This window comes from Eublepharis macularius, chromosome 1 (genome assembly GCF_028583425.1).
Source record: "Eublepharis macularius isolate TG4126 chromosome 1, MPM_Emac_v1.0, whole genome shotgun sequence".
NCBI classification, from domain to species: Eukaryota; Metazoa; Chordata; class Lepidosauria; order Squamata; family Eublepharidae; genus Eublepharis; species Eublepharis macularius.
This window is the reverse complement of record NC_072790.1, coordinates 225158575-225180252: the sequence shown is the minus strand read 5'-3', so window position 1 is coordinate 225180252 and position 21678 is coordinate 225158575. Positions and strand designations below refer to the sequence as shown.

Here is a 21678-nt window from a genome sequence, read left to right as displayed (position 1 = left end):
CAATTAAAACTGGTAGCAGCTGCAATTGCATAACCCACCCTCAGCAGCACATATTGCACAATCCAGCATGTAATCATTTGGGCCCATGGTGGCCAATGGCAAACAACAAATAAAGGCAGAGGCTGGGAGGGGGTACTCCCCCCTCATGGGAGGCCAGGGAAGAGGCCGGCTTGGCTCAACCACCAAAGACTGGGCGGAACATCTCTGTCTTGCAGGCGCAGCAGAGTGACGATAAATCCTGCTGGGCCCAGGTTGTCTCAGGCAGGAAGTTCCGCCAGGGCCAAAAAGGTCCGGGCCCTGGTTGAGGCAAGATGAACCTCCGTGGGGCCAAGAACCACCAGTAGGTGTTTTCCTGCGGAGCAGGGTGCTCTCCAGGGGAGTATAGGGAGAGAGGCGGTCCCTGCAGGTATGCTGGTCCCAATCCGCTAAGGGCTTTAAAGGTCAGAACCGAAACCTTGAACCTGATCTGGAACTCCACTGGAAGCCCGTGCAGCTGGTACAGAACAGGTGTCACATGTGACCAGAACGGAGTCCCGGTAAAAAGATGTGCCGCTGCATTCTGGACCACTTGTAACTTCTGGAGCAGGCCCGAGGGCAGCCCAGCATAAAGTGAGTTACAGTAGTCCAACCTGGAGGTGACCATTAAATGGATCACTATTGCTAGGTCATGGGACAAAAGGTAGGGAGCAAGCTGCCTGACCCGACGAAGATAGTAAAACGCAGATTTGGCAACCACCATGATCTGGGTCTCCATCCATAAGGAGGCATCCAAGACCACACCCAGACTCCTTGCCAACGAAGCAGACGCAAGTGGCACCCCATCGAGGGATAGGAGCCAGATTCCCATACCAGATGGCCCATGACCCAAGTACAGGACCTGTCTTCACTGGGTTCAATTTCAGTCTGCTCTGCTTTAACCGTCCAGTCACAGCCTCCAAAGCTCTGGCTGGGTTATCTGGGTGGTATCTAGGGTTCATCAGCAGATAAGAAATTCCACACCAGCTGGGCAAGAGGACGCATGTAGATGTTATATTCTGCATACTCAGGGTGTCCCCAAGTGAGTCTGTGGGTAGTGTAAGATTCTGCAATGTTCAGGGATATGCAAAGGGTCTGTTTTAAATAACACAGAATAACTTTATTTAGCAGACAACAGAAAAGAGCACAAGGCCTACCAGATTTCTTCACAACTCTTCTCCAGGCAGTTTACCCAGTCATAAATTAAACTCAGGCTGGAACTAACATAAAACATGAAACAGACTGCTGACTATTACAGGTGGCGTTGGGTGTGTGTGTGTTTTCGTCTTTTGTTTTGCTTCTTTAGGATTGGCACACAGGGCCAGCTACTTCTCTATTAGCTGCAATTATATTTGGTACATTCATTTGCTTGATACTTGATTTGCCAGTAAAGCAAAGCTGAGGAGTTCTGTGTTGTGCAACCTGCACTTGACCTCACAGATTTTAATGGCCTGCGGAATCGGGTGCTAATACTAATTGAGGCTTCACAGCATTTCCCAAAGAGCTTCTGTCGGCACAGGATCACAAGTGGGTTGCTTGACGAAATGGATTGTGTTGCTTCTGTATTCAGTACAAAGCCTTTGTATATTAGTAAGAATTGCAGAGACTGTTATATTAATTAATACTACTGAGTAGAGTGGTTTGTTCTGACGGCTGTGCAAATTGATTCCCCGCACATTTCTGTAAGTTCACATGAATTTACCCTAAGAAATTCACAAGAACTGTCAGTCTTGTCTAATGCGCACTAGTTTGCAAAGTGACGCAACACCCTAGGTAGCTACTACTCCATCTCCCAATCTTCTATAAAAAATGGACTGCTTCAAATTACAAGAAAGGACATCTGTTGGAAGTTTAACTTTGCTAAAAAATGAAAGGTCAAATAAATTCCTGACTTGTCTTGCTGACAACTTCATTTTTCAGAAAGTCGAGAGGAAAACAAGGGGTTCTGCTATCTTGGAGCAGAACCACAAGTGACAAAAGGCACAGATTGGACACTTGTCTGCTTCCCTCAAGTTTTGATGGGAAATGTAGGCAGCTTGGCGGAATGTTGGACAAGTGGCAGTTGAAAAGTCCATTGGACAGCAGTCGGAGAGCCAAGCTGCGAGACCAGGATGCCTACATTTCCCATCAAAACTTGAGGAAAGCAGACAAGTGTCCAATCTGTGCCTTTTGTCACTTGTGGTTCTGCTCTTGGACTTGATTCTCACCAACAGGGAAGAACTAGTTAATGAGGTGAAAGTAGTGGGCACCCTGGGTAGCAGTGAGTGACCATGTAATTTTGGGATTTGGGGGAAGGGAAAAGCTGAACGTAGTCAGCAGGGCTTTTTTTCTGGGAAAAGAGGTGGTGGAACTCAGGCCCACACAATGACGTCACTTTGGGTCATCTGGAAGAAGGGAGGAGTTTTTTGAAGTTGCCCTCTGTGAAAGTGGTCACATGGCCGGTGGCCCCGCCCCCTGATCTGGAGGGCAATCTAAACTCTCTGTCTGGAGATCAGGGGGCGGGGCCACCGGCCATGTGACCATTTTCAAGAGGTGCTGGAACTCCGTTCCACCGCGTTCCAGCTGAAAAAAAGCCCTGGTAGTCAGACATACAGGTTGGACTTCAGGAAAGCAAATTTTAACAAACTGAAAGCTATACTGGGTAGAATCACATGGTCAGAAAGACTTAAGAGGAAGGGAGTTCAAGAGGGCTGGGAGTTTCTTAAAAGTGAAAAATTGAAAGCACAATCACAAACGATTCCTATGAGAAGGAAAAATGGGAGAAGTTTAAAGAAGCCATGGTGGCGTCATAAACAGCTTTTTAATGAATTGAGAAATAAAAAAGACTCATTTAGGAAATGGAAAGGAGGGCCTTATAACCAAGGATGAATATAAACAAATAACCAATGCTTGTAGAGAGAGTGTTAGAAAAGCCAAAGCTCAGTATGAGTGTAGGCTAGCAAAAGATGCTAAAAACAACACAAAAGGGTTCTTTGTTTATATTCAAAGCAAGGACATGGTAGACCCATTGCAGGGGCAGGGAAGTGAAATTGTAACAGGTGATGGAGAGCAGGCAGAACTGCTCAATTCCTACTTTTCCTCAGTCTTCTCCTGCGAGGGAGGTGGTGCTCAACATGGCAATAACAGAACACGTGATGGGGGAAGGGAGTTACAGCCTAGGACCAGCATAAAGGTAGTACGCAGACACCTAGTTTCTTTAAATGGAACTAAGTCATCATGGTCAGATGAATTGCACCAAAGAACTCAAAGATGTAATTTCTGAGCCTCTGTCCATTATTTTTGAGAATTCTTGGAGATCAGGCGAGGTGCCAGAAGACTGGAGGTGGACAAATGTTGTCTCCATCTTCAAGAAGGGTTAAAAGGAGGATCCAGGTAACTACTGACCCATCAGCTTGACATCTATACCTGGAAAAATCTTAGAACAAATCATCAAACAGTCAGTCCTTAAGCATTTAGAAAGGATGGCTATGATTACTAAGAGCCAGCATGGGTTTCTCAAGAACAAGTCATGTCAAACTAACCTGATCTCTTTTTTTGAGAAAGTTACTACCTTGCTGGATCGGGGAATGCTGTAGACATAGTCTATCTTGAATTCAGTACAGCTTTTGATAAGGTTCCACATAATATCCTTGTTGACAAGTTGGTAAAATGTGGTTTGGATCCTATTCCTATTAGGTGGATCTGTAACTGGTTGACAGATCGCACCGAAAGAGTGCTAGTTAATGGTTCCTCATCCTGGTTGTTGTGGGTTTTCCGGGCTGTATTGCCGTGGTCTTGGCATTGTAGTTCCTGACGTTTCGCCAGCAGCTGTATTCAAGCAGTATTCAGACCCACCTGAAAAGTTCCTGACGTTTCGCCAGCAGCTGTATTCAAGCAGTATTCAGACCCACCTGAAAAGTTCCTGATGTTTCGCCAGCAGCTGTATTCAAGCAGTATTCAGACCCACCCGAAAAATACAACAGATGCTACGATCAGCAAAAGACAGTAGAGACCCCCTCGCCTCTGCAGGAGTATACCGTATACCCTGCAGCTGTGGACAAATTTACATCGGGACCACAAAGCGTAGCATCCAGACAAGAATAAAAGAACATGAAAGACACTGCAGACTTGGACAACCTGAAAAATCAGCAGTGGCTGAACATAGCCTAACTCAAACAGGGCACAGTATCTTATTCCAGGACACCAAAATACTGGACAACACTTCCAACTACTTTGTCAGACTGCACAGGGAAGCCATTGAAATTCACAAGCATAAGCAAAACTTCAACAGGAAAGAAGAGACTTTAAGAATGAATAGAGCATGGTTTCCAGTTCTGAAAAACACCAGGCTAACAAAACACTCTATACTCGACAATAGCCCTGCAGAGAAGATTAGCACATCAAGCACCAATCCATATGCAAAAGAACCTCCTCAGGATACAGTGAAGCCTCCCGCCATTAGCATTCCACACCCTGGGAAACTCTTACAGGATGACTCAGCTCAACCCCACCCCTCCTGAGTAGATATAAATGACCTGCCAACATCTTTTCCACACTGTGACACTGAGAGATCTCTGTCTTTTGGTGCTACACCTCTGAAGATGCCAGCCACAGCTGCTGGCGAAATGTCAGGAACTACAATGCCAAGACCACGGCAATACAGCCCGGAAAACCCACAACAACCATCGTTCTCTGGCCATGAAAGCCTTCGACAATACATCGTTCCTCATCCTCTTGGAGAAGAGCGACAAGTGGAGTTCCTCAGGGATCAATCCTGGGACCTGTTCTGTCCAACATTTTTATAAATGATTTGGATGAAGGAATAGAGGGAATGCTTGTTATATTTGCAGATGATACTAAGTTGGGAGGGGTAGCAAATATGATCTAAGATAGAGTAAGGATACAGGATGATCTTGACAGGCTAGAAAACTGAGCTAAATGAAATAAAATGAATTTCAAGGGAGATAAATGCAAAGTTCTGCATTTAGGAAGGAAAAATCAAATGCATAATTATAGGATGGGGGAGACTTATCTTGGCAGTAGTATGTGTGAAAAGGATCTAGGGGTTTTAGTAGACCATACACTGAACATGAGTCAATGGTGTGATATGGTAGCTAAAAAGGCAAATGAGGTTTTGGGCTGTATAAACATAAGAATATAAGAGAAGCCATGTTGGATCAGGCCACTCTGTGTCACTCTGTGTCACACAGTGACCAAAAAACCAGGTGTCATCAGGAGGTCTGCCAGTGTGGAAGGGACACTAGAATCCCTCCCACTGATTGCCCCCCCCCCCCCAAAACACCAAGAATACAGAGCATCACTGCCCTAGACAGAGAGTTCCATCTATACCTTGTGGCTAATAGCCACTGGTGGACCTCTGCTCCATATGTTTATCCAATCCCCTCTTGAAGCTGTCTATGCTTGAAGCGGCCCCCACCTCCTGTGGCAGTGAATTCCATGTGTTAATCACTCTTTGGGTGAAGAAGTACTTTCTTTTATCCATTCTAACCCGACTGCTCGGCAATTTCATTGAGTGCCCACAAGTTCTTGTATTGTGAGAAAGGGAGAAAAATACTTCTTTCTCTGCCTTCTGTATCCCATTCATAATCTTGTAAACCTCTATCTTGTCACCCCTCAGTCGTTGTTTCTCCAAGCTAAAGAGCCCCAAGCGCTTTAACCTTTCTTCATAGGGGAAGTGTTCCATCCCTTTAATCATTCTAGTTGCCCTTTTCTGCACTTTTTCCAGTGCTATAATACCTTTTTTGAGGTGTGGTGACCAGAATTGTACACAGTATTCCAAATGAGGCCATACCATTGATTTATACAGGGGCATTATGATACTAGCTGATTTGTTTTCAGTTCCCTTCCTAATAATCCCCAGCATAGCATTGGCCTTTTTTATTGCTGTCGCACACTGTATCAACATAATATCGACATAGAAGCATAGTGTCCAGATCATGAGAAGTGATAGTATCGCTTTACTCTGCTCTGGTTAGGCCTCACCTAGAGTATTGTGTTCCGGTTTGGACACCACAATTTAATAATGATATAGACAAGCTGAAACATGTCCAGAGGAGGGCAATGAAGATGGTGAGGGGTATGGAGACCAAGTCCTATGAGGAAAGGTTGAAGGAGCTTGGAATGTTTAGCCTGGAGAGGAGACAACTGAGAGGTGATATGATAACCATCTTCAGGTACTTAAAGGGCTGTCATATAAAGGATGGTGCAGAGTTGTTTTCCACTGTCCCAAAAGGTCAGACCAGAACCAATCAAGAGTTTTCCGCTAAACATTGGGAAGAACTACCTGACAGTTAGACTGGTCCCTCAATTGAACAGGCTTCCTCAGGAGGTGGTGGGCTCTCCTTCTTTGGAGGTTTTAAAGCAGAGGCTAGATGGCCATCTGACAGCAATGCTGATTCTGTGAACCTGGGCAGATCGTGATGGGGAGGGCAGAATGGGTTACATCAGTGCTTAGTTTTTGTGGCCTTCTTACATGCTCAAGGAAATGCCGATCGCCACCTTGGAGTCAGAAAGCAATTTTCCACAGGCCAGTTTGGCTAGGAATCCTGGAGGTGGTTGTTGTGGGTTTTTTCGGGCTGTATTGCCGTGGTCTTGGCATTGTAGTTCCTGACGTTTCGCCAGCAGCTGTGGCTGGCATCTTCAGAGGTGTAGCACCAAAAGTCTTTTGGTGCTACACCTCTGAAGATGCCAGCCACAGCTGCTGGCGAAACGTCAGGGACTACAATGCCAAGACCACGGCAATACAGTCCGGAAAACCCACAACAACCATCGTTCTCCAGCCATGAAAGCCTTCGACAATACATTCTGGAGGTGTTTTGCCATCTTCTGGGCATGGAGCAGGGGTCACTGGGGCAGTCGGGGTGGGGGGGGGTGGGGGTAGTTGTGAATTTCCTGCATTGGGCAGGAGGTTGAATTAGATGACCTTAGAGGTCCTTTCCAACCCTATGATTCTACTACTTCTATTTTCTCCTTTTTTACCATTCTTTAAAAAATCCACCTTTACCTGTTGTTCAGCAACATAAACCAGCAAAGCCCCTCTTATCTGAAAACTATGCTGCAGAAGCACTGCAGACTTGCCTTGGAAAGGAATTCCAGAGAAGGGGATGCTGCTTGATGGCATCCCTGACAGGACAGTTGTTGCAGAAGCATGCCGAAGATGTGGAGTTCAGATTCTCCAAGATCAGGTATATTTCTCAGAGGGAGAACATCTCATCTAGATTATAGGATTATTTTATGAAGGAGGAGAAGGTGTGAGGGAGAAAGACCGTGTGTAATCCCGTCCTCAAAAGCCACGTAGAAGTTGATTTTACCCTTGCTGGGGGAGAAATTATAGGTACCTACAGTCCCATCCTCACTGGTCATCAGCAGGGTTAAAAGCAACTTTGTGATGACTCTTTCTGGTGAGAAAGAGTCCTTGATAATGTGATCTTGGCAGCTACATTTGCAAAGAGAAAAAAGTAGTAGCCAGAAGAATCCTATTGCAGATAGGGGGGTAGTGAGGGGCTCTGCCCATGCTCCAGCACCTGGGCACCTGAGCTGGGGAACTGGCATCTGCCCGGAGCCGCCTCGGGTTAGTGGCAGCTTGGCCCAGCCAAGCTCTAATGTGTTAGACTGACTACTCTGCAAACCTCAATTGATTTCACTGGGCTTTTAGACGGAGAGCCAAGCTGCAAGTCAGACGGGACACCTACACTTCCCATCAAAACTTGAGGGAAACTGACACATGTCCAACTCGTGTTAGACATTACTTGTAGCTTGGCTCTGTGATGCCTGATTGAACAAGACTAATTTAATAGTCCCTCTAGCAGGCAAGTGAAATCCACGAGTGCCTACTCTAGAACCTCTTCAGTGATTTCCATTTGGTAGAGTGCCCTGCCAGCCAACAGCAGTGTGGAGAAATGTGCTCCACCCAAGAATTCACCTCAGTAGTTCACTAAGTGTGACTGCTCTTTGTCCATGTACAGGAGCACAGCTGCAGACTAGGAGCTGGCAGAAAGGGAGGGGGATGATGAAAGGAGCAGCCAAGCTCCCAGTACAGTTGTGCTAATGACACTGGCTGAAGCAGAACAATGGCCTAGTGCCTCACCCCCAAAGGGACAGAGACTGCTGAGAGACAAATGGCTAGAAAGTAAGCTCTTCCTTTGGGGGCAGGAAGAGTCAAACAACTCCCAAGTAAGACAGACTCACCAAGTTAGATTATAAATTCTCAGGACATCAGGAAGAAGCTCTTTTACGCTTGCATCTTACTCTTATTTTTTACATTTTTACTTCATTTATATCCCAATTTTCCCCCCAGTGGAGACCCAAAGCAGTTTACATCCTTCTCCTCTCCTCCGTTCTATCCTCACAACAACCACCCTGTGGGTGGATTTAGGCTGAGAGCCAAGCTACAAGTGACGCCTTACACAGGCTGGACACTTGTCCGCTTCCCTCAAGTTTTGATGGGAAATGTAGGCATCCTGGTTTTACAGCTTGGCTCGCCATTACAGCTGCAAGACCAGGATGCCTACATTTCCCATCAAAACTTGAGGGAAGCGGACAAGTGTCCAACCTGTGTCAGGCGTCACTTGTAGCTTGGCTCTGAGTGTGTGTGACTGTCCCAAAGACACTCAGTGAACTTCCATGTCAGAGAGGGGGATTCGACCCTCAGTTTCCCAGATCCTAGTCTGACACTTTAACCACTCCACCATACTGTCTGTTTTTCTCGTATGCTTGTAACTTTGCTCTTGACTTAGGAGTACTAGGGACTCCATCTTATCCATGCAGTAAGGGACAATGGAGAGAAGCCCCACTCAGGAGAACTAAGCTAAAGGTGAACTACTGCAACTTCAAGTAAAGCCAGTCTGTTCTATATAAACACCAGTTAGGATGTGCCTAGTGTAGGGAAAGAAGACCCCATGTTTTCACCTTTTCTTTGTTCCTTTGCTCAGTCTCGAATGCTTGAATAGTACATATTTTAAAAGTCTGATTTCTGGAAAAACACCATGGGCAAATCCACATGCCCTCAGAGTGTCCCGGCGTTGTGCTAAATGTTTGCTAAACGCCCGGAAGTATAGCATCTTTCTAGCACGATTTCTGAAATCGCGCTAAAAAGACACTATATTTCCGGGTGTTTAGCAAACATTTAGTGCAACGCCAGGACGCGCCAAGGGCGTGTGGATTTGCCCCATGTCATTTCGTCTTGCTATCTGAAGTGCAGTAAAGAGGAAGGAGTAGCGTGTCAGCTAGTCATCCTTGGGACACGGCAGCAAGAATATGCCGAGTTGCAGTAGAACGTGCCTGCACTAGCTTGTGGGGTGAAGCAGGCATGTGCGGCAACTAGGCAGAGCCTCTAAATGGTAACACAGGTAGAGAGTGCTAGATGTATTACTCCATGTGGCAAGAAATGCTCTCAGAGACATTGGTGGCAGCAGCTGGATACGCAGTTTGTTTTTGGCACCCCTGGAGAGCGAGTAGAAGGGGCAGTGTCACCAGACAGAGAACTGGGATGGCCGTGGGGGATCTTCTGACCTTCCGGGGGGCCATCCAGAGGGAACAGGCAAGGACAAAAGAGCCTGTTTCTTCACAGCAGAAAGGGTTGCTGCCTTTTAAAAAAGATTCTGAGTGGAGTTGTTTAGGCAAACATTCCTACAAAAGCTGTTCTTGCAGATGGTTTTTGCTGATTAGGGATCTGTGTTTTCTGCTGTTGCAGAGCTACTGCTGTGTTTTTATTATGATAACATTTGGGTTTGTAAGTTAATACTGTACTCTGTTGGGAGTCCCAAAGGGAGAAAGAAGGGTTAGAAAGATGTAAATAAATGAACTGATACATAAATCATGAGCAGACATGAAGGTGCCTTATACTGAGCCAAGTCAGAGGTCTATTAAGTTCAGTATTGTCTACTGACTGGCAGCTCTCCAGGGTCTCAGGTCCGAGTCTTTCACGCCAGCTGCTACTTGGTCTTTTTAACTGGAGATGATGGGAATTGAACCTGGGACCTTCTGCTAAGCAGATGATCTATGCTCAGCCACAGCCATTTGTGAGCTGGCCCAGTCCTAGCAAAGTTGGGGTGAGACTGCTAGATCTGACTTGAATGTGTTCCCCTTGCTGACTAGAGAGGCTGCTTAGCTCAGCATTTGGGGGCCCAGAGGTTCTTGTGCTGCTCTGCTTCCCGAGAAACCAAACCGGTGTGAGTTGGGTGAGGACGAGCTTTGGGCAAGCAAGCGAAGCGGGTGGTGATGAACTCCAAGAGATGTCGGCTGTCTGGGACCCCTGCCTGGAAGCAAAAATGCAGGTGAAGCAAGTGACTGTATTGAAACACACAGAGCTCACTGCCCCAGCCCAGCAGCTGCAGAGCAGTCAGTGACACTGGCAGGGGGTGGAGACGGCAGGGAACGGCCAAGGCTGCCGCCGCCGCTGCCCCCAGGTACGTGGCACCCAATCTCCCTCTCTAAAGAACAAAGAACTTCCCACTATGAGGTCATGTCAGGCCAAACACTCCGTTGCCATGTGAGGCCCTGAGGGTTCATGGAGAGTGAGGATGACACCCGCACTGTGCCTGCGCTTGTCTGGGGTTTTCTGGGAACCAAAAGTTCTGCCTTCTTCCAAACCCATCTGGAACACAATGCACTAGAATACAGACTCCTCTTTTATTACAAAAAGTGACAAGATTGCAGGACGTAGACCACCCCTCCCCACCCCATCCTTAAAAAAAAGAGGAAGAGCCACAGTGAAAGTCTGCTTCCAAAGAGGGAAAGTGTGGGATTTTCCAAATCCCAGCCACCTCCACCCTCATATAGAAAAGAACGACAGTGATTCATCGGTGACAGAGCAAAGAGGGGAGGGAATTGCAAGGACAGTCCTATTTGCCAGCAGAGAGAGAATCCTGGGATGGCACAAACCCTCAGGTGTCCCTTAACTGGTTCAAGGGTCCCTTATGGGGTGGATATATCCCTTCCTAGGATGCAGTCCCCCCTTGCAAAATGTGCCTGACACCTCTTCTCATGCTTGGGACATGAGAAGAGAAACAGCACTAGGTACGGGGAAGGAAGAAAGGGCCAGAAGCAACTTTTCCTGAGCATCTCTGGCTGGAGGACAATTTGTCCACCCAGTGCAGCACCTTGGAGCAGTGTCAGGGTCACCTGCCCCCTTCCCATTAGGACCCCCATGAGCCGACAGTCACCCCTATGTGCTGTTCTCGTCAGGATCTGATTTGCTAGCGCCTCGTTTGCGCCCTGGTGCATTCAGTGCAGCATCAAGGGCGTCTCGTACAGAGGTTGCGGCGTCAAGGCGGGAACAGGCCTCCTGGACTGAGCAGTTGCGGAACAGGCAAAGCAGAGCCGTGGGGACAACCTGGCAGAGAAAAGACATGCTCTGACTTAGGGCTGGATTCTTTGTTGGGTCTCTCCCAGTGCCTGGGTGATAAAGAGAATTGGGCTACAAGTAATGCATGAGCCAAAGGGTCAGGACTTGGAACACGAGGTGGGACCGAAGAGGGGATAGGACAGGATGGAGCACCAGCTGGGTTCAGGGGAGGTGCAGGACCCGATGAGCTTTACTAAGCTGGACTTGGCAACAGAGAGTCCTGTCCATGTCTGCACAGTCCAAGACAGGTAGGAAGAGTCTTACCTTGCTTTTGTCTGTTGCCACAGCAATGTGCTTGGAAACTTCAGCAGCGCGGATTGCATCGGAGAGAGGCTCGGGATCGTAAATGACCTGTAGCAGCACTTCCAAGCACTTGGCCTGCGAGTGTCCGGTGAACCTCTGTTGGGAGGGATGGCTGTCAGAAGGCAGCAAAAGGAGCAGAAATGGCAGAGAGAGGACACCCGTGTCCCCACTACAATCACGGCTACACAGAGCCCATGTGGGGTGACTGCGCTTGGATTGGCAGGGAGTCCTGAATGTCTTTGGGCCAGTCCCAGTCTCTGCTTAACCCTTGCAGGGTTGTTGTAAGGATAATCATCTTCGCTCTAAGTTCCTTAAAGGGCCAACAATGTTACAATTTTCGAGGTATCGTGTCCTAACTTTGAATCAGCCACATATCTGCTGAAAGTTCCCAAGGCCACTTCAGGTAAGGAAAATAGTGCAGGGGGGAGACTAAAGCCCCATCTCCCTGTATGCTGTGGTTGTGATCCAAATCAGGACTCTGTATGCTTGGGACATGAGTTTCCAAAAAGGAATTCTCACCATAACAACAATAATATTCAATTTATATACCACCCTTCAGGACAACACCCACTCCGAGTGGTTTATGTTGTTATTATCCCCACAACAATCACCCTGTGAGGTGGGTGGGGCTGAGAGAGCTCTTGGAAGAGCTGGGACTGACCCAAGGTCACCCAGCTGGCTTCAAACAGAGGAGTGGGGAATCACACCCGGTTCTCCAGATTAGACTCCTGCTGCTCTTAACCACTACACCATAACATGTGACTGACTGATTTATAGTCAGGCTCGGGAATCAAGATACAACCGATCAGCCCACACAGCTGAATAGAGACATATGATTCTTATCTCACGACAGATGCTAATTTCTGCTTTAATCAAGCTGCATTGTACCATTGAACCTTTGCATCTCGACAGCCTAATTTGCAACCCCCTCCCATCTAATCAAGCTGCATTATACCTTTGCATCCTGACTCTCCTCTTTGCTCCCACCTCCTGAGTGGGATATAAAGGCTCAGGGATCTCCATTCCTTTATGTATCTGATGGAAGGAGCTTTGACTCTCAAAAGCTTATACCCTGGGCCAGCCACAGAGTGTTAGGAAATGGACAAAGGTGATTTTTCCAGCCTGGGTCTCATCCTTCCCTAACATCTCTCTACATGAAGCATCTTGCATGAGGATACTCAAGTGTAGGGAGATTCAATGTTAGCCAGGAAGCGTAGTTTAAAAAGACAGAACCTAAGGCTCTGTCAATTTCACCTCTCTACAGAGAGCCAGCCAGATTGCTCCTCAGAGGGTTTGTTAATTTCATCGCCTCCCAAAGGCTCTGTGAATTTCACCTCCCATGCGATTATTACCCCCATGCAGTTAGTACCCCAGGATGGCTCCCCCAACTAAATCATGCGGAATCCCAGTTGGTACCTGCAGGATGCTGACTGCTCTCCCAAAGAGTTTGGAATTGCTCACTTTCAGATCCACCATGTAGTTGCGTAAGATCTTGCCTTTTAACACATGGGCCCCAGTGCTGACCGTGTTCAGGATCCACTTGGTGCTGAGTTCCCTTTGGAACCTCTGTGCAAAGCAGCAGAAGAGGACCGAAGCATGAGGATGGGTAGCCAGCAGACTGGCAGAGAATGGCTGTGCCCACTCCCACTGCGAGTACAGCAGCCCCAAGGCAGGCCCCCCTTTCTTGACAGCCAGTGCCCACAGCTCAAGGAGGCCATAAGAACCCCTCCTACAAAGAAGTATCCCGAAGGAAGCTGCAGGGGAACCATGTCACACGGTCTGGGTATGGAACGCCTTCCCCCCCACCAAAGCCTGCTCTGGGGGTTACCTGGATGAAATTCCCTTCGTACTCCAGGAACAAGATGGGCCACATGATGCTGATGAGGGAGGGGAAGAGCTTCTTGAGAGAGGCCTGTGGGGTGGGGAAGGGGAGGAGGAATAGAGAAGGCTCAGCTTCAAGACCAGGCTCTAAAATGACTGGTCAGGGAAGCACCTGGAGCACCAGCCCATAGGTCTTCTACAAAGAAGAACAACTTTTCCTGGCTCCATAGTGCTGCCGGTTCGCCCTGATCCTTGAACAATGGTGTAATCTTTATGTGCAGAGAAGTCACGAACATATGAAGCTCCTTTATACTGAATCAAGCCATCGGTCTATCTAACCCTAGAGCTATCTACTTTGATTGGCAACCACTCTCTAGGAATATTCTACTTCATTTATGCCCTGCCTTTCTCCCCAGTGGGGACCCACCACAGCTTACATCGTTCTCCTCTCCTCCATTTTATCCCCCCCCCGTGAGGTAGGTCAAGCTATGTGAGTGGTCCAAGGGCACCAAGCAAGCTTCCAAGGCAGTGGGGATTTGCACTTGGGTCTCCCTGATCCCAGTTTAACACTCTCACCTCTACACCATTCGAGTTTTTCTCAGCATCTTTTACCCCAGGTCCTATACCACGTGAAACCCATGCCCTTCTGTCCACAAAGCAGAGGCTCAGCCACTGAGCTGTAGGCATGCACTGCACGGACTTTGGCAGTGGCCTTCCACAGAATCAGCCCATTTGTCCCTCCGGCTCAGCATCGTCTATCCTCATTATCAGTAGTTCTCTAAGGTCCCAGGCAGAGAAACATCTTTCCCAACAGTTGCTACCCGAGGGCCAAACTACACATTACATTTTGTAACAAGTTGGGTCTGGATCCCGTGGACCTGACTCACTTTCACTGCAGTCACACAGCAGCTGCATGGAACAGCATTTTAAAGGTCTACGTGGACCAATTCAGCTCAGGACCATGGGGAGATGAGGAGGGGCTCCTGATTTGGCTCTATGCTGTTTCTCAAGCTGAAATGGAGGGAGTTATTTGCTCCCATTTTGAGCTGTAGGTGCATGAAATACTGGACATCTAGTTTGGCCCAAAGATTCTCCTGCTGCTGGGGACTGAGCCTGGCATGAAGGAAACTGGATTGCTCCCACAGTGCTTTCAAAGGGGACGAACCTGGGCAAGAATAAAGGCGCACAAGCCTTTTTTAGAAGTATAAGGCCCTGTTGTGGGGCGGAGGAGTTAATCGTGTACAACTTTCCTCTTTTCTTTATTTTTGAACTTATATACTGCAATTCCAATGTACAGCAATTCAAATCCCGCATAAGTACACAGAGGTGACAGAACAGAATGGTGAAAATAGTGACAATATTTGCAATAGAGCAGAAGTCCGTAATGAAAGTGCAATAGAAAAGAAACCCAATCAACGTGAATGTTTCCCTGAAAATACAGGGGGATTTTTGTTAAGGACGTGCTCTTTTCTTGGGCAGGGGAAGGCTTGCTTTCGGGGATGCCAAACAACGTTCCCACCCCCAGCCTCCCTGTAATTCACCATGTTTGCTGCATTATTTCCTTCACCTGTTGCTGCTTCAGTGCCGCTGGGGTGGTGTGAGAAAGGGATGCCTTTTGTCTTCCCTAAGAATATTTATACTGACAATTCTAACGAATCAGGAGCTGCACAGTTAATATCAAGATGCTACAGAGTTGGCTATGGATCACTTGCTGGATCAGTTTTGCCTCTGGGGTGGACTGTCCATTAACCTTACAGGAAAATTACCCAGTGGAGTGCTGCCCGGGAGGGCCAGGAGCAGCCAGGAGCAAGCAGAGCGAAGCCACAGCAACTCTGCCAGTGCCTGAGAGGCCGCTTGCTTTGGACCTTCGGCAGCGATGACGTTCGGTGTCTGCTCACCAATTGCCTCCTCCTGCACTGCTGCCATTCGCAGAAGTGGGCAATGCCAACTGCTGGTGCCGCTGAACTGGGTGGCCGCTGCAGTACCGGCTTGGTGCCACTCAGGAACACTCAACTTGGCTTGTTCCAGGACCATTTTCACTTCCCAGTCCACCCCTGCTTGTCCCCACTGAATGAACAAATGCTTTCAGGAGTGCACTGCCTTTATTTTGCAAATATTCCTGTTTGCATTTTGGCTCAGCCTGCTTCTGCATTTCTGAAATATCAAGTGATGCCCATTTGTGGAAAGCATAGAGGGAGAAACAGGATTTGATGACCCTGGTAGGCCTATATTGTACATACTCCAGATCTCCCCTGCTCTAAGATGAAAAGACAGCGTCTACTAACCCGTTCTCTAGACAATGCCCTGCTCAATACAAACCACCTTAAGGGACGCCCTTTGGGGTTCTTACCGGCAGGTACTGCCCAACTGTGGCATGACAAAGCGCCTGCATATTTGAGGTCCTCTCCTTCACCTGAACCGCCAACTTTTCTACCTCAACAAGGTCATCTGCAGGAGACACACAGGGAGAGTGGGATCACACGAGTCCCTTCCTACCAACTCTTGCATGAACAGAAGTCCAGTTAGGAGCGCTCCTGAGCTTCCTGAGATTTTGAGAGATGCTAAAAGGAATGACAATTGGGGTGCATCCAGGGATTTTTTCCCTGCATTAATCCCATTACCATTTGTGGGGACAGGTGCAGCTCTTGGACCAAGAGAAGTCTTTCCCCAGCCCTGATACCTGAAAACTACACCTGGGACCTTTGGTGCACTAGACTGGTATTCTACCCCGGATCGGGAGCTTCTCCTCCAGTTCTGTATGGCTTTTAGAAAGGAATGCTGCTCTCAAAGCAATATTGGTTACCATCCCCTCAGTGCTTGCTGAATCCCATAGATCCCTCCTGTGGCCCTATTATTCAGGTACCATCAGACCTCACCATCCACAGTGAAGAGGAAGAGCACGGTGTCGAGTTCTGTCAACGACGGGAGGATTGTTTTCACAAAATCTTCTTCAGAGAAAGCAAATTTTGGTCCCTGCCAGGAGAAAGTCAGAAGAAACCTGTCAAGACATCATGCGTGACACACTGGACTAAGAAATGTACTAAGTGGAGGGTTCCCTTTTTGGTCTAAGTATCACACTCCTTTGTGAGTACAGCACAGCCTTAGAACGAATAGCCCAAAAATCCAAACAATGTGGGCTGGATCCCACAGGTCTCAGCCACAGGTGCCAGTGCTTCAGGGGAAGGCTCCTTGTAGCAGGGGAAAGGGTCAAACTAGGGGAATAGACCTTAGGTTTGTTGGGAAGCATTTAGATATACTTCCTTGCAGGACCAGGGTTGATGACTTCGGGTTCCACTGAGGAATAAGGAGAAGATGGGATGGGAGACCCTTCCCCCATTGGCTCCCCATCTCCCATTCTCTGGCCACTCACCTGTGCTATGAGGTCGGCCTCCTTGTTAAACATTTCACTGCGATCTCCAATAAGGAAGCCCCGTACATCATTGATATCTGAGCGACAAATTGACAAAGAAACGAGTTCTTGCTTCTTTCACTGCAAGCTTTTGCCGGTCTTCCACAGCCTACCCCACCCTTTCTTTGGCACCTTCTACAGAACAGAGCTGGTAAGCAAAGATATGCCAGAGGGCCTTCACCCAGCTACTATTTCTCTTCCTATGACCTCCCCTCCTCCCTTGGATGGTGGGGCTCACCTGCCCCAAAGGTGGGGATGCACTCTGCTCCATCCATGATGGCAATGATGCCCAGTGTGTGCCACCCCACCATGTACACATAGGCCTTCTTCTGTAGGCTGGAGAAGACAGAAAGGGTGAGGGTTTGTTTATTTATTTATACCTTGCTTTCCTTTGCAACGGGGACCCAAAGCAGCTTACAACACCATACTCCCTCCATTTTATTCAATCAACAGCACTCTAACTACTATATAATATTGCCCACGCAAGTGGAAACTCCCAATCCAGCTGGAGAGCACGTTTGATATGGAGCTGGCCCCATTTGCATAAGAGCAAGAATCCCTTTTGCCACGTCCCAAGCTCACCTGGTGCCTGCTTGCTTCACCAGGGCTGCTATCTTCTTGCTGTGGCTATAGGTGACTTTGTGGGCCCGTTCATAGGTGCGTAGAATCTCCAGGAGACACCTGGGGGAGGGGACAGGGGGCTGAGCAGGCTTGCTACAGAGGCACCAGACCCAGCTGTCAGCCTAATGTCTTCTGCAACTTAAGGGCTCTCCTTCATGGCGCCTGCTGTACAACTCACTTCTTTGAGATCTCACTGTCCTTGGAAACTGTTTTATGAGCCGTCAGAAGCAGAGTCTCCAGAATAACCTTTGTGGCACTGCCACCCTTCATCCGCGAGGAGCCAGCAATACCTTCAGGCTGAGAAAAGGAGAAAGCACAACTGATGAAGACACACTCCCCGCTGATTCTTTGAACACACAAGGCTGCCTAATTTTGAGTCCAAGTCCTGGTCTCGGTATTATCTTGTCTGACAGGCCATGGCGCTCCAGGGTCTCATGACTAAGATCTTTCTCATCAGGAGATGCTGTGGGCTGAAACTGGGACTTTCTGAATGCAAAGCAGAAGCTGTCCTCGTGCAAAGGAGATGCTGTACTCCTGAGCCACAGCCCTCAAAGCTGATACATCCAACACTCATAAGGATCTGGCTGCTGCCAGAGCGTGCAAGAGAGAAGCCCAGTGTGCATGTCTAGAATCTTGACACTAGTTTACTGCAGTTATTGCTGGATGTTAGCAATATCCGTGAATCACGTTGTGGAGGAACGGTGGGAGAAAAAATGGCATGTCCGTGAATCACGTTGTGGAGGAACGGTGGGAGACCTTGTTTTTTGTGCTCACAACACACTTACGTTCAGTCCGAAAGATCTTACGCCCAGGAGGAAGTGAGGAGTGGTCCTCACGAAACGGGTTAATTACATTTTGCCTGCAAACCCCCGTCGGCGTTTTTTCTGTATACATAATTGATTTTATGGACTGTCATTGTAACATTCTGGCGGCACGATCTCCTACCGACCGACTTCTCCTTATTAATTGTAGCATTTGCACTTTAATTCATTGGATTGTTTCCGGACAACTGAAGATCTGTATTCTGTAATTAGTTTACACTGATTAATGAATGGACGCTGTATTTATGCACTTTTGTAATTCTATGACTTTTTGCATGTATATATGAAATTGTAGCACTTTTGCACTTTATAATATGTAAAATTGAATTATACCTTTTGGGTTTTGACTGTATTGAGCCTTGGTTTGTTGTGTTACATATACCTGTTACCAGGGTTGCCCATAGTAGCTTTGGGATGTTAGCAACTGGCAGGCAGACAGCACATGTCAATCACTCCCGAGAATCTGATATTCAGGGACACCCTTGGCAAGAGAAGGTACACTCTAACTGGCATGGCTAACTGTCTTTTATCACAAAAAGCCATTTGATCTCTGGATAGTGCTTTGCCCCTGCACCAACTTTAAGATTTCATCTATAAGAGTTTTACAAATCACCAGCTTGGTCATCATATCACTTACCTCTTTGCTTTCGAATGATCGAGTGAAAGATCTGAAGAATTAGCCAGGTTTGAGTTTGATGAGAGTAGCCCAAACATGCCCTCTTTTCGTTCAAGAGTAAATCCTTTGCATGCACACCATCCACCCATCTCTCACCCTGACATTCTAAAACAGGGGTCCCCAACAGGGTGCCCTTGGGCACCATGGCACCTGCCAATACTGTGCTGATGCCCTCCAACTGTTTTTAGAAAATGAGTGGCATCCATTTTAGAAAATAGGTGGTGCCCCAGGGCTGCTGATTGGCCAGTGGAGAGACGATTGGCCGGCAGATTAAAATAGCGTTGTTTCAGTGGCAGCTGCCACAGCAGTATTGGTTTTATTCTATCTCACTCTTTCCCAGTATATTTTTAAAATTAACCCGCCCCACTTTTCCCCTGCAACTGGGCTTTCTCTGTGTGTGTGGCGCCAACTCCTGCGGCAGCCGTTTTGTGTTTGCACCCACCACCCTGTGTCACAATTCCAAAGGTGCCCACATGTTCAAAAAGGTTGGGCACCCCTGCCCTAGAATACAGTCAAATGGTAAAACAGCCAGTCAGGAAAGACTGGGAGATCGGAGCAGAACCTTTGAGAGCCAGTGAGATCTTGTAGGAACAATGTGATGTTTTAATAGACTGGCACTACCTATTTTAAACAACACCCAGCTTCTAAATGGTTTTATCCATCTTTTTTTGACTGCTTGGCAAATCTAAAACATCTTTTTAATCAGGTGATGGTGAATCTGTGTTGCCAAGATATATGTTATCCCTTGACTGCCTTTTTTGGTAACTTAAGTAGTACTTCTTCTGGAAAATTAAGTGAATTTTTCAGCTACACCATGGTAATTGGAAATGGATCTCAAGATGCAAACAGGATTCATGTGGCTTAAAAGAAACAGTTGCAATGTGCCAGCAGTTTTAAAATCTGACCTTATTTTTGCAGACTGAAGCGTTATGTCAGATACATTAATACAAAATAATTCACTAGATACACATGGCGAAGTCAGAGAAGAGAAGTGGCAGGGTCAAGGTTTCTTACAGAGTATGCTGCAGTGGTTAGAGTGTTGAACTAGGATCTGGGAGACCCAGGTTCAAATCCCTGCTCTGCCATGGAAGCAGTCACACACTTTGGACCAGTCGCACACACTCAGCCTAATCTGCCTTACAGAGTTGTTGTGATGATAAAATGGAAGAGAGGAGAACAGTGTAAGCTGCATTGGGTCCCAATTGGGAAGAAGGCTGGGGTATTAATGAAGTAAACAAACAAACAAACAAGAGCCTGGCTAAAGTCTTGTGCACCATCTGCTTAGGGAAGTGACTACAGATCAGCAAGGTCAGAGGTTTCATGCAGCCAGGGTCATGTAATCATGGTTCAGACAAAAACTGCATTGCTGCAGCTGCTAGCCAACCACCCTTTTGCTACATAGAATCTTGCAGCACCTTAAAAGCCAACAGATTTATTGCAGCAGAAGCTTCCGTGGGCTAGAGCCCACGTTGCCAGATGCAGCCTGCTAAATGAATGGCTCAGCATGGTCAGGTGATCGTTTCTCAGCAGGTTCCGTGGGCAAGGGATGGTCCCCGGATGGCTCTGTTTAAGCAACCATGGGAGCTTGAGGAAGGTAACCCACCCAAACAAGGGAGTGGGCAGAGAATGTGTGTGGGAAGGGGCAGAATTTTCAGTTAAAGAACAGATGCAGAAAGAAGCAGACAAACCACAGGAACTTGGCGGAAGGACCTTGGGACTGCAGGATCTTTCTCTGCCCCTCCCTCTCTTGAGATCTGCTGTAGAGTAGTGGATCTGTGGCCTTGTCTCTGCAGTGCCTATACCAGCACTATACCAGTAAATGAATCAGATATTAGATAACCCCCACAATGCTCCAATGCATTGTGATCCCAGTGCTGTTCTTGGAACTTCTTGCTGCTCGAAGAAGTGTGCGCTCATACAAGTATTTTTAAACATGCGTGTCCATGGAGAGTAACCGTACAACCTCATGTGGTTTTCTGTGCCTGTCCTGGCCAGGGGGATGTCAAAACTAATTACTTGGGAAGTTACAACATTCCCCATAAATTCCATTTCCTGGATATAAATAAGTGGAGTGCCAGGAAGAGGGAGGATAGGGAAGATAAGACACTTGCTTATTCTATGGGAATCTGGCCTGGCTCTATTTGGCTTGGGTCCCTAGTCCCTCTCTTAATGATGGTACTTGTTCTTACAACCTCCTTGGAAGTTGGATACTTTGAAATGCTGTAGTAAGTTGCATCCTACCACAAGGAGTTGTTCTCTGCAGGAGAAGCATCTTCTGCCGGGGGGGGGGGGGGATGCTCCTGGGATCAAGGAAGCCGATCAGAGTGAAGATGAAAACAAACTTTCTAAGTTTAGGCAGGAGCAAACGCTAGGGGAAACTATTGCTGCAAATACTTCTTTCTGTAGCTGTATGATGACAGCTTTCTGACACCAGATGAACAGGCATAGTCTGGGGCAGGGAGTTCCAGAGGTGAGCAGACTCATGGTTTGGACGTGAGATGTTTCGTCAGACAACTTAGATTCCATTTGGGAGGCATGATTTTTGGCACATGTGCTTTGCACTCAGCATCAGTGAAAGAGTTTTAAGTAATGTAGATGTAAAACAAGAGAGCCTGTCTGGTGTAATGGTAACAGTGCTGGACTAGGACTGGGAGATCTGGGTTCAAAT

General features: G+C 47.5%; 1 protein-coding gene across 2 annotated transcripts in view; it reads right to left on the bottom strand.

Annotated features, from left to right (window-relative positions):
- Nucleotides 1-9157: 9157 nt before the first annotated feature.
- The window catches only part of GCKR (glucokinase regulator), a 29027-nt gene continuing 16506 nt past the window's right edge, over nucleotides 9158-21678 (bottom strand). The window contains exons 10-20 of one of the 2 annotated variants that reach the window (XM_054989476.1): nucleotides 17692-17810; nucleotides 17475-17573; nucleotides 17131-17228; nucleotides 16854-16930; nucleotides 16360-16456; nucleotides 15834-15931; nucleotides 13491-13574; nucleotides 13079-13228; nucleotides 11624-11758; nucleotides 11178-11347; nucleotides 9158-10271 (exon numbers count right to left, since the gene is read on the bottom strand). In XM_054989476.1, the coding sequence (XP_054845451.1) occupies nucleotides 11180-11347; nucleotides 11624-11758; nucleotides 13079-13228; nucleotides 13491-13574; nucleotides 15834-15931; nucleotides 16360-16456; nucleotides 16854-16930; nucleotides 17131-17228; nucleotides 17475-17573; nucleotides 17692-17810 (1125 nt within the window). In that variant the 3' untranslated portion in view covers nucleotides 9158-10271; nucleotides 11178-11179. Of the gene's footprint in view, nucleotides 10272-10625; nucleotides 11348-11623; nucleotides 11759-13078; nucleotides 13229-13490; nucleotides 13575-15833; nucleotides 15932-16359; nucleotides 16457-16853; nucleotides 16931-17130; nucleotides 17229-17474; nucleotides 17574-17691; nucleotides 17811-21678 lie in introns of those variants that run through there. The other variant, XM_054989473.1, reaches the window with a different exon arrangement.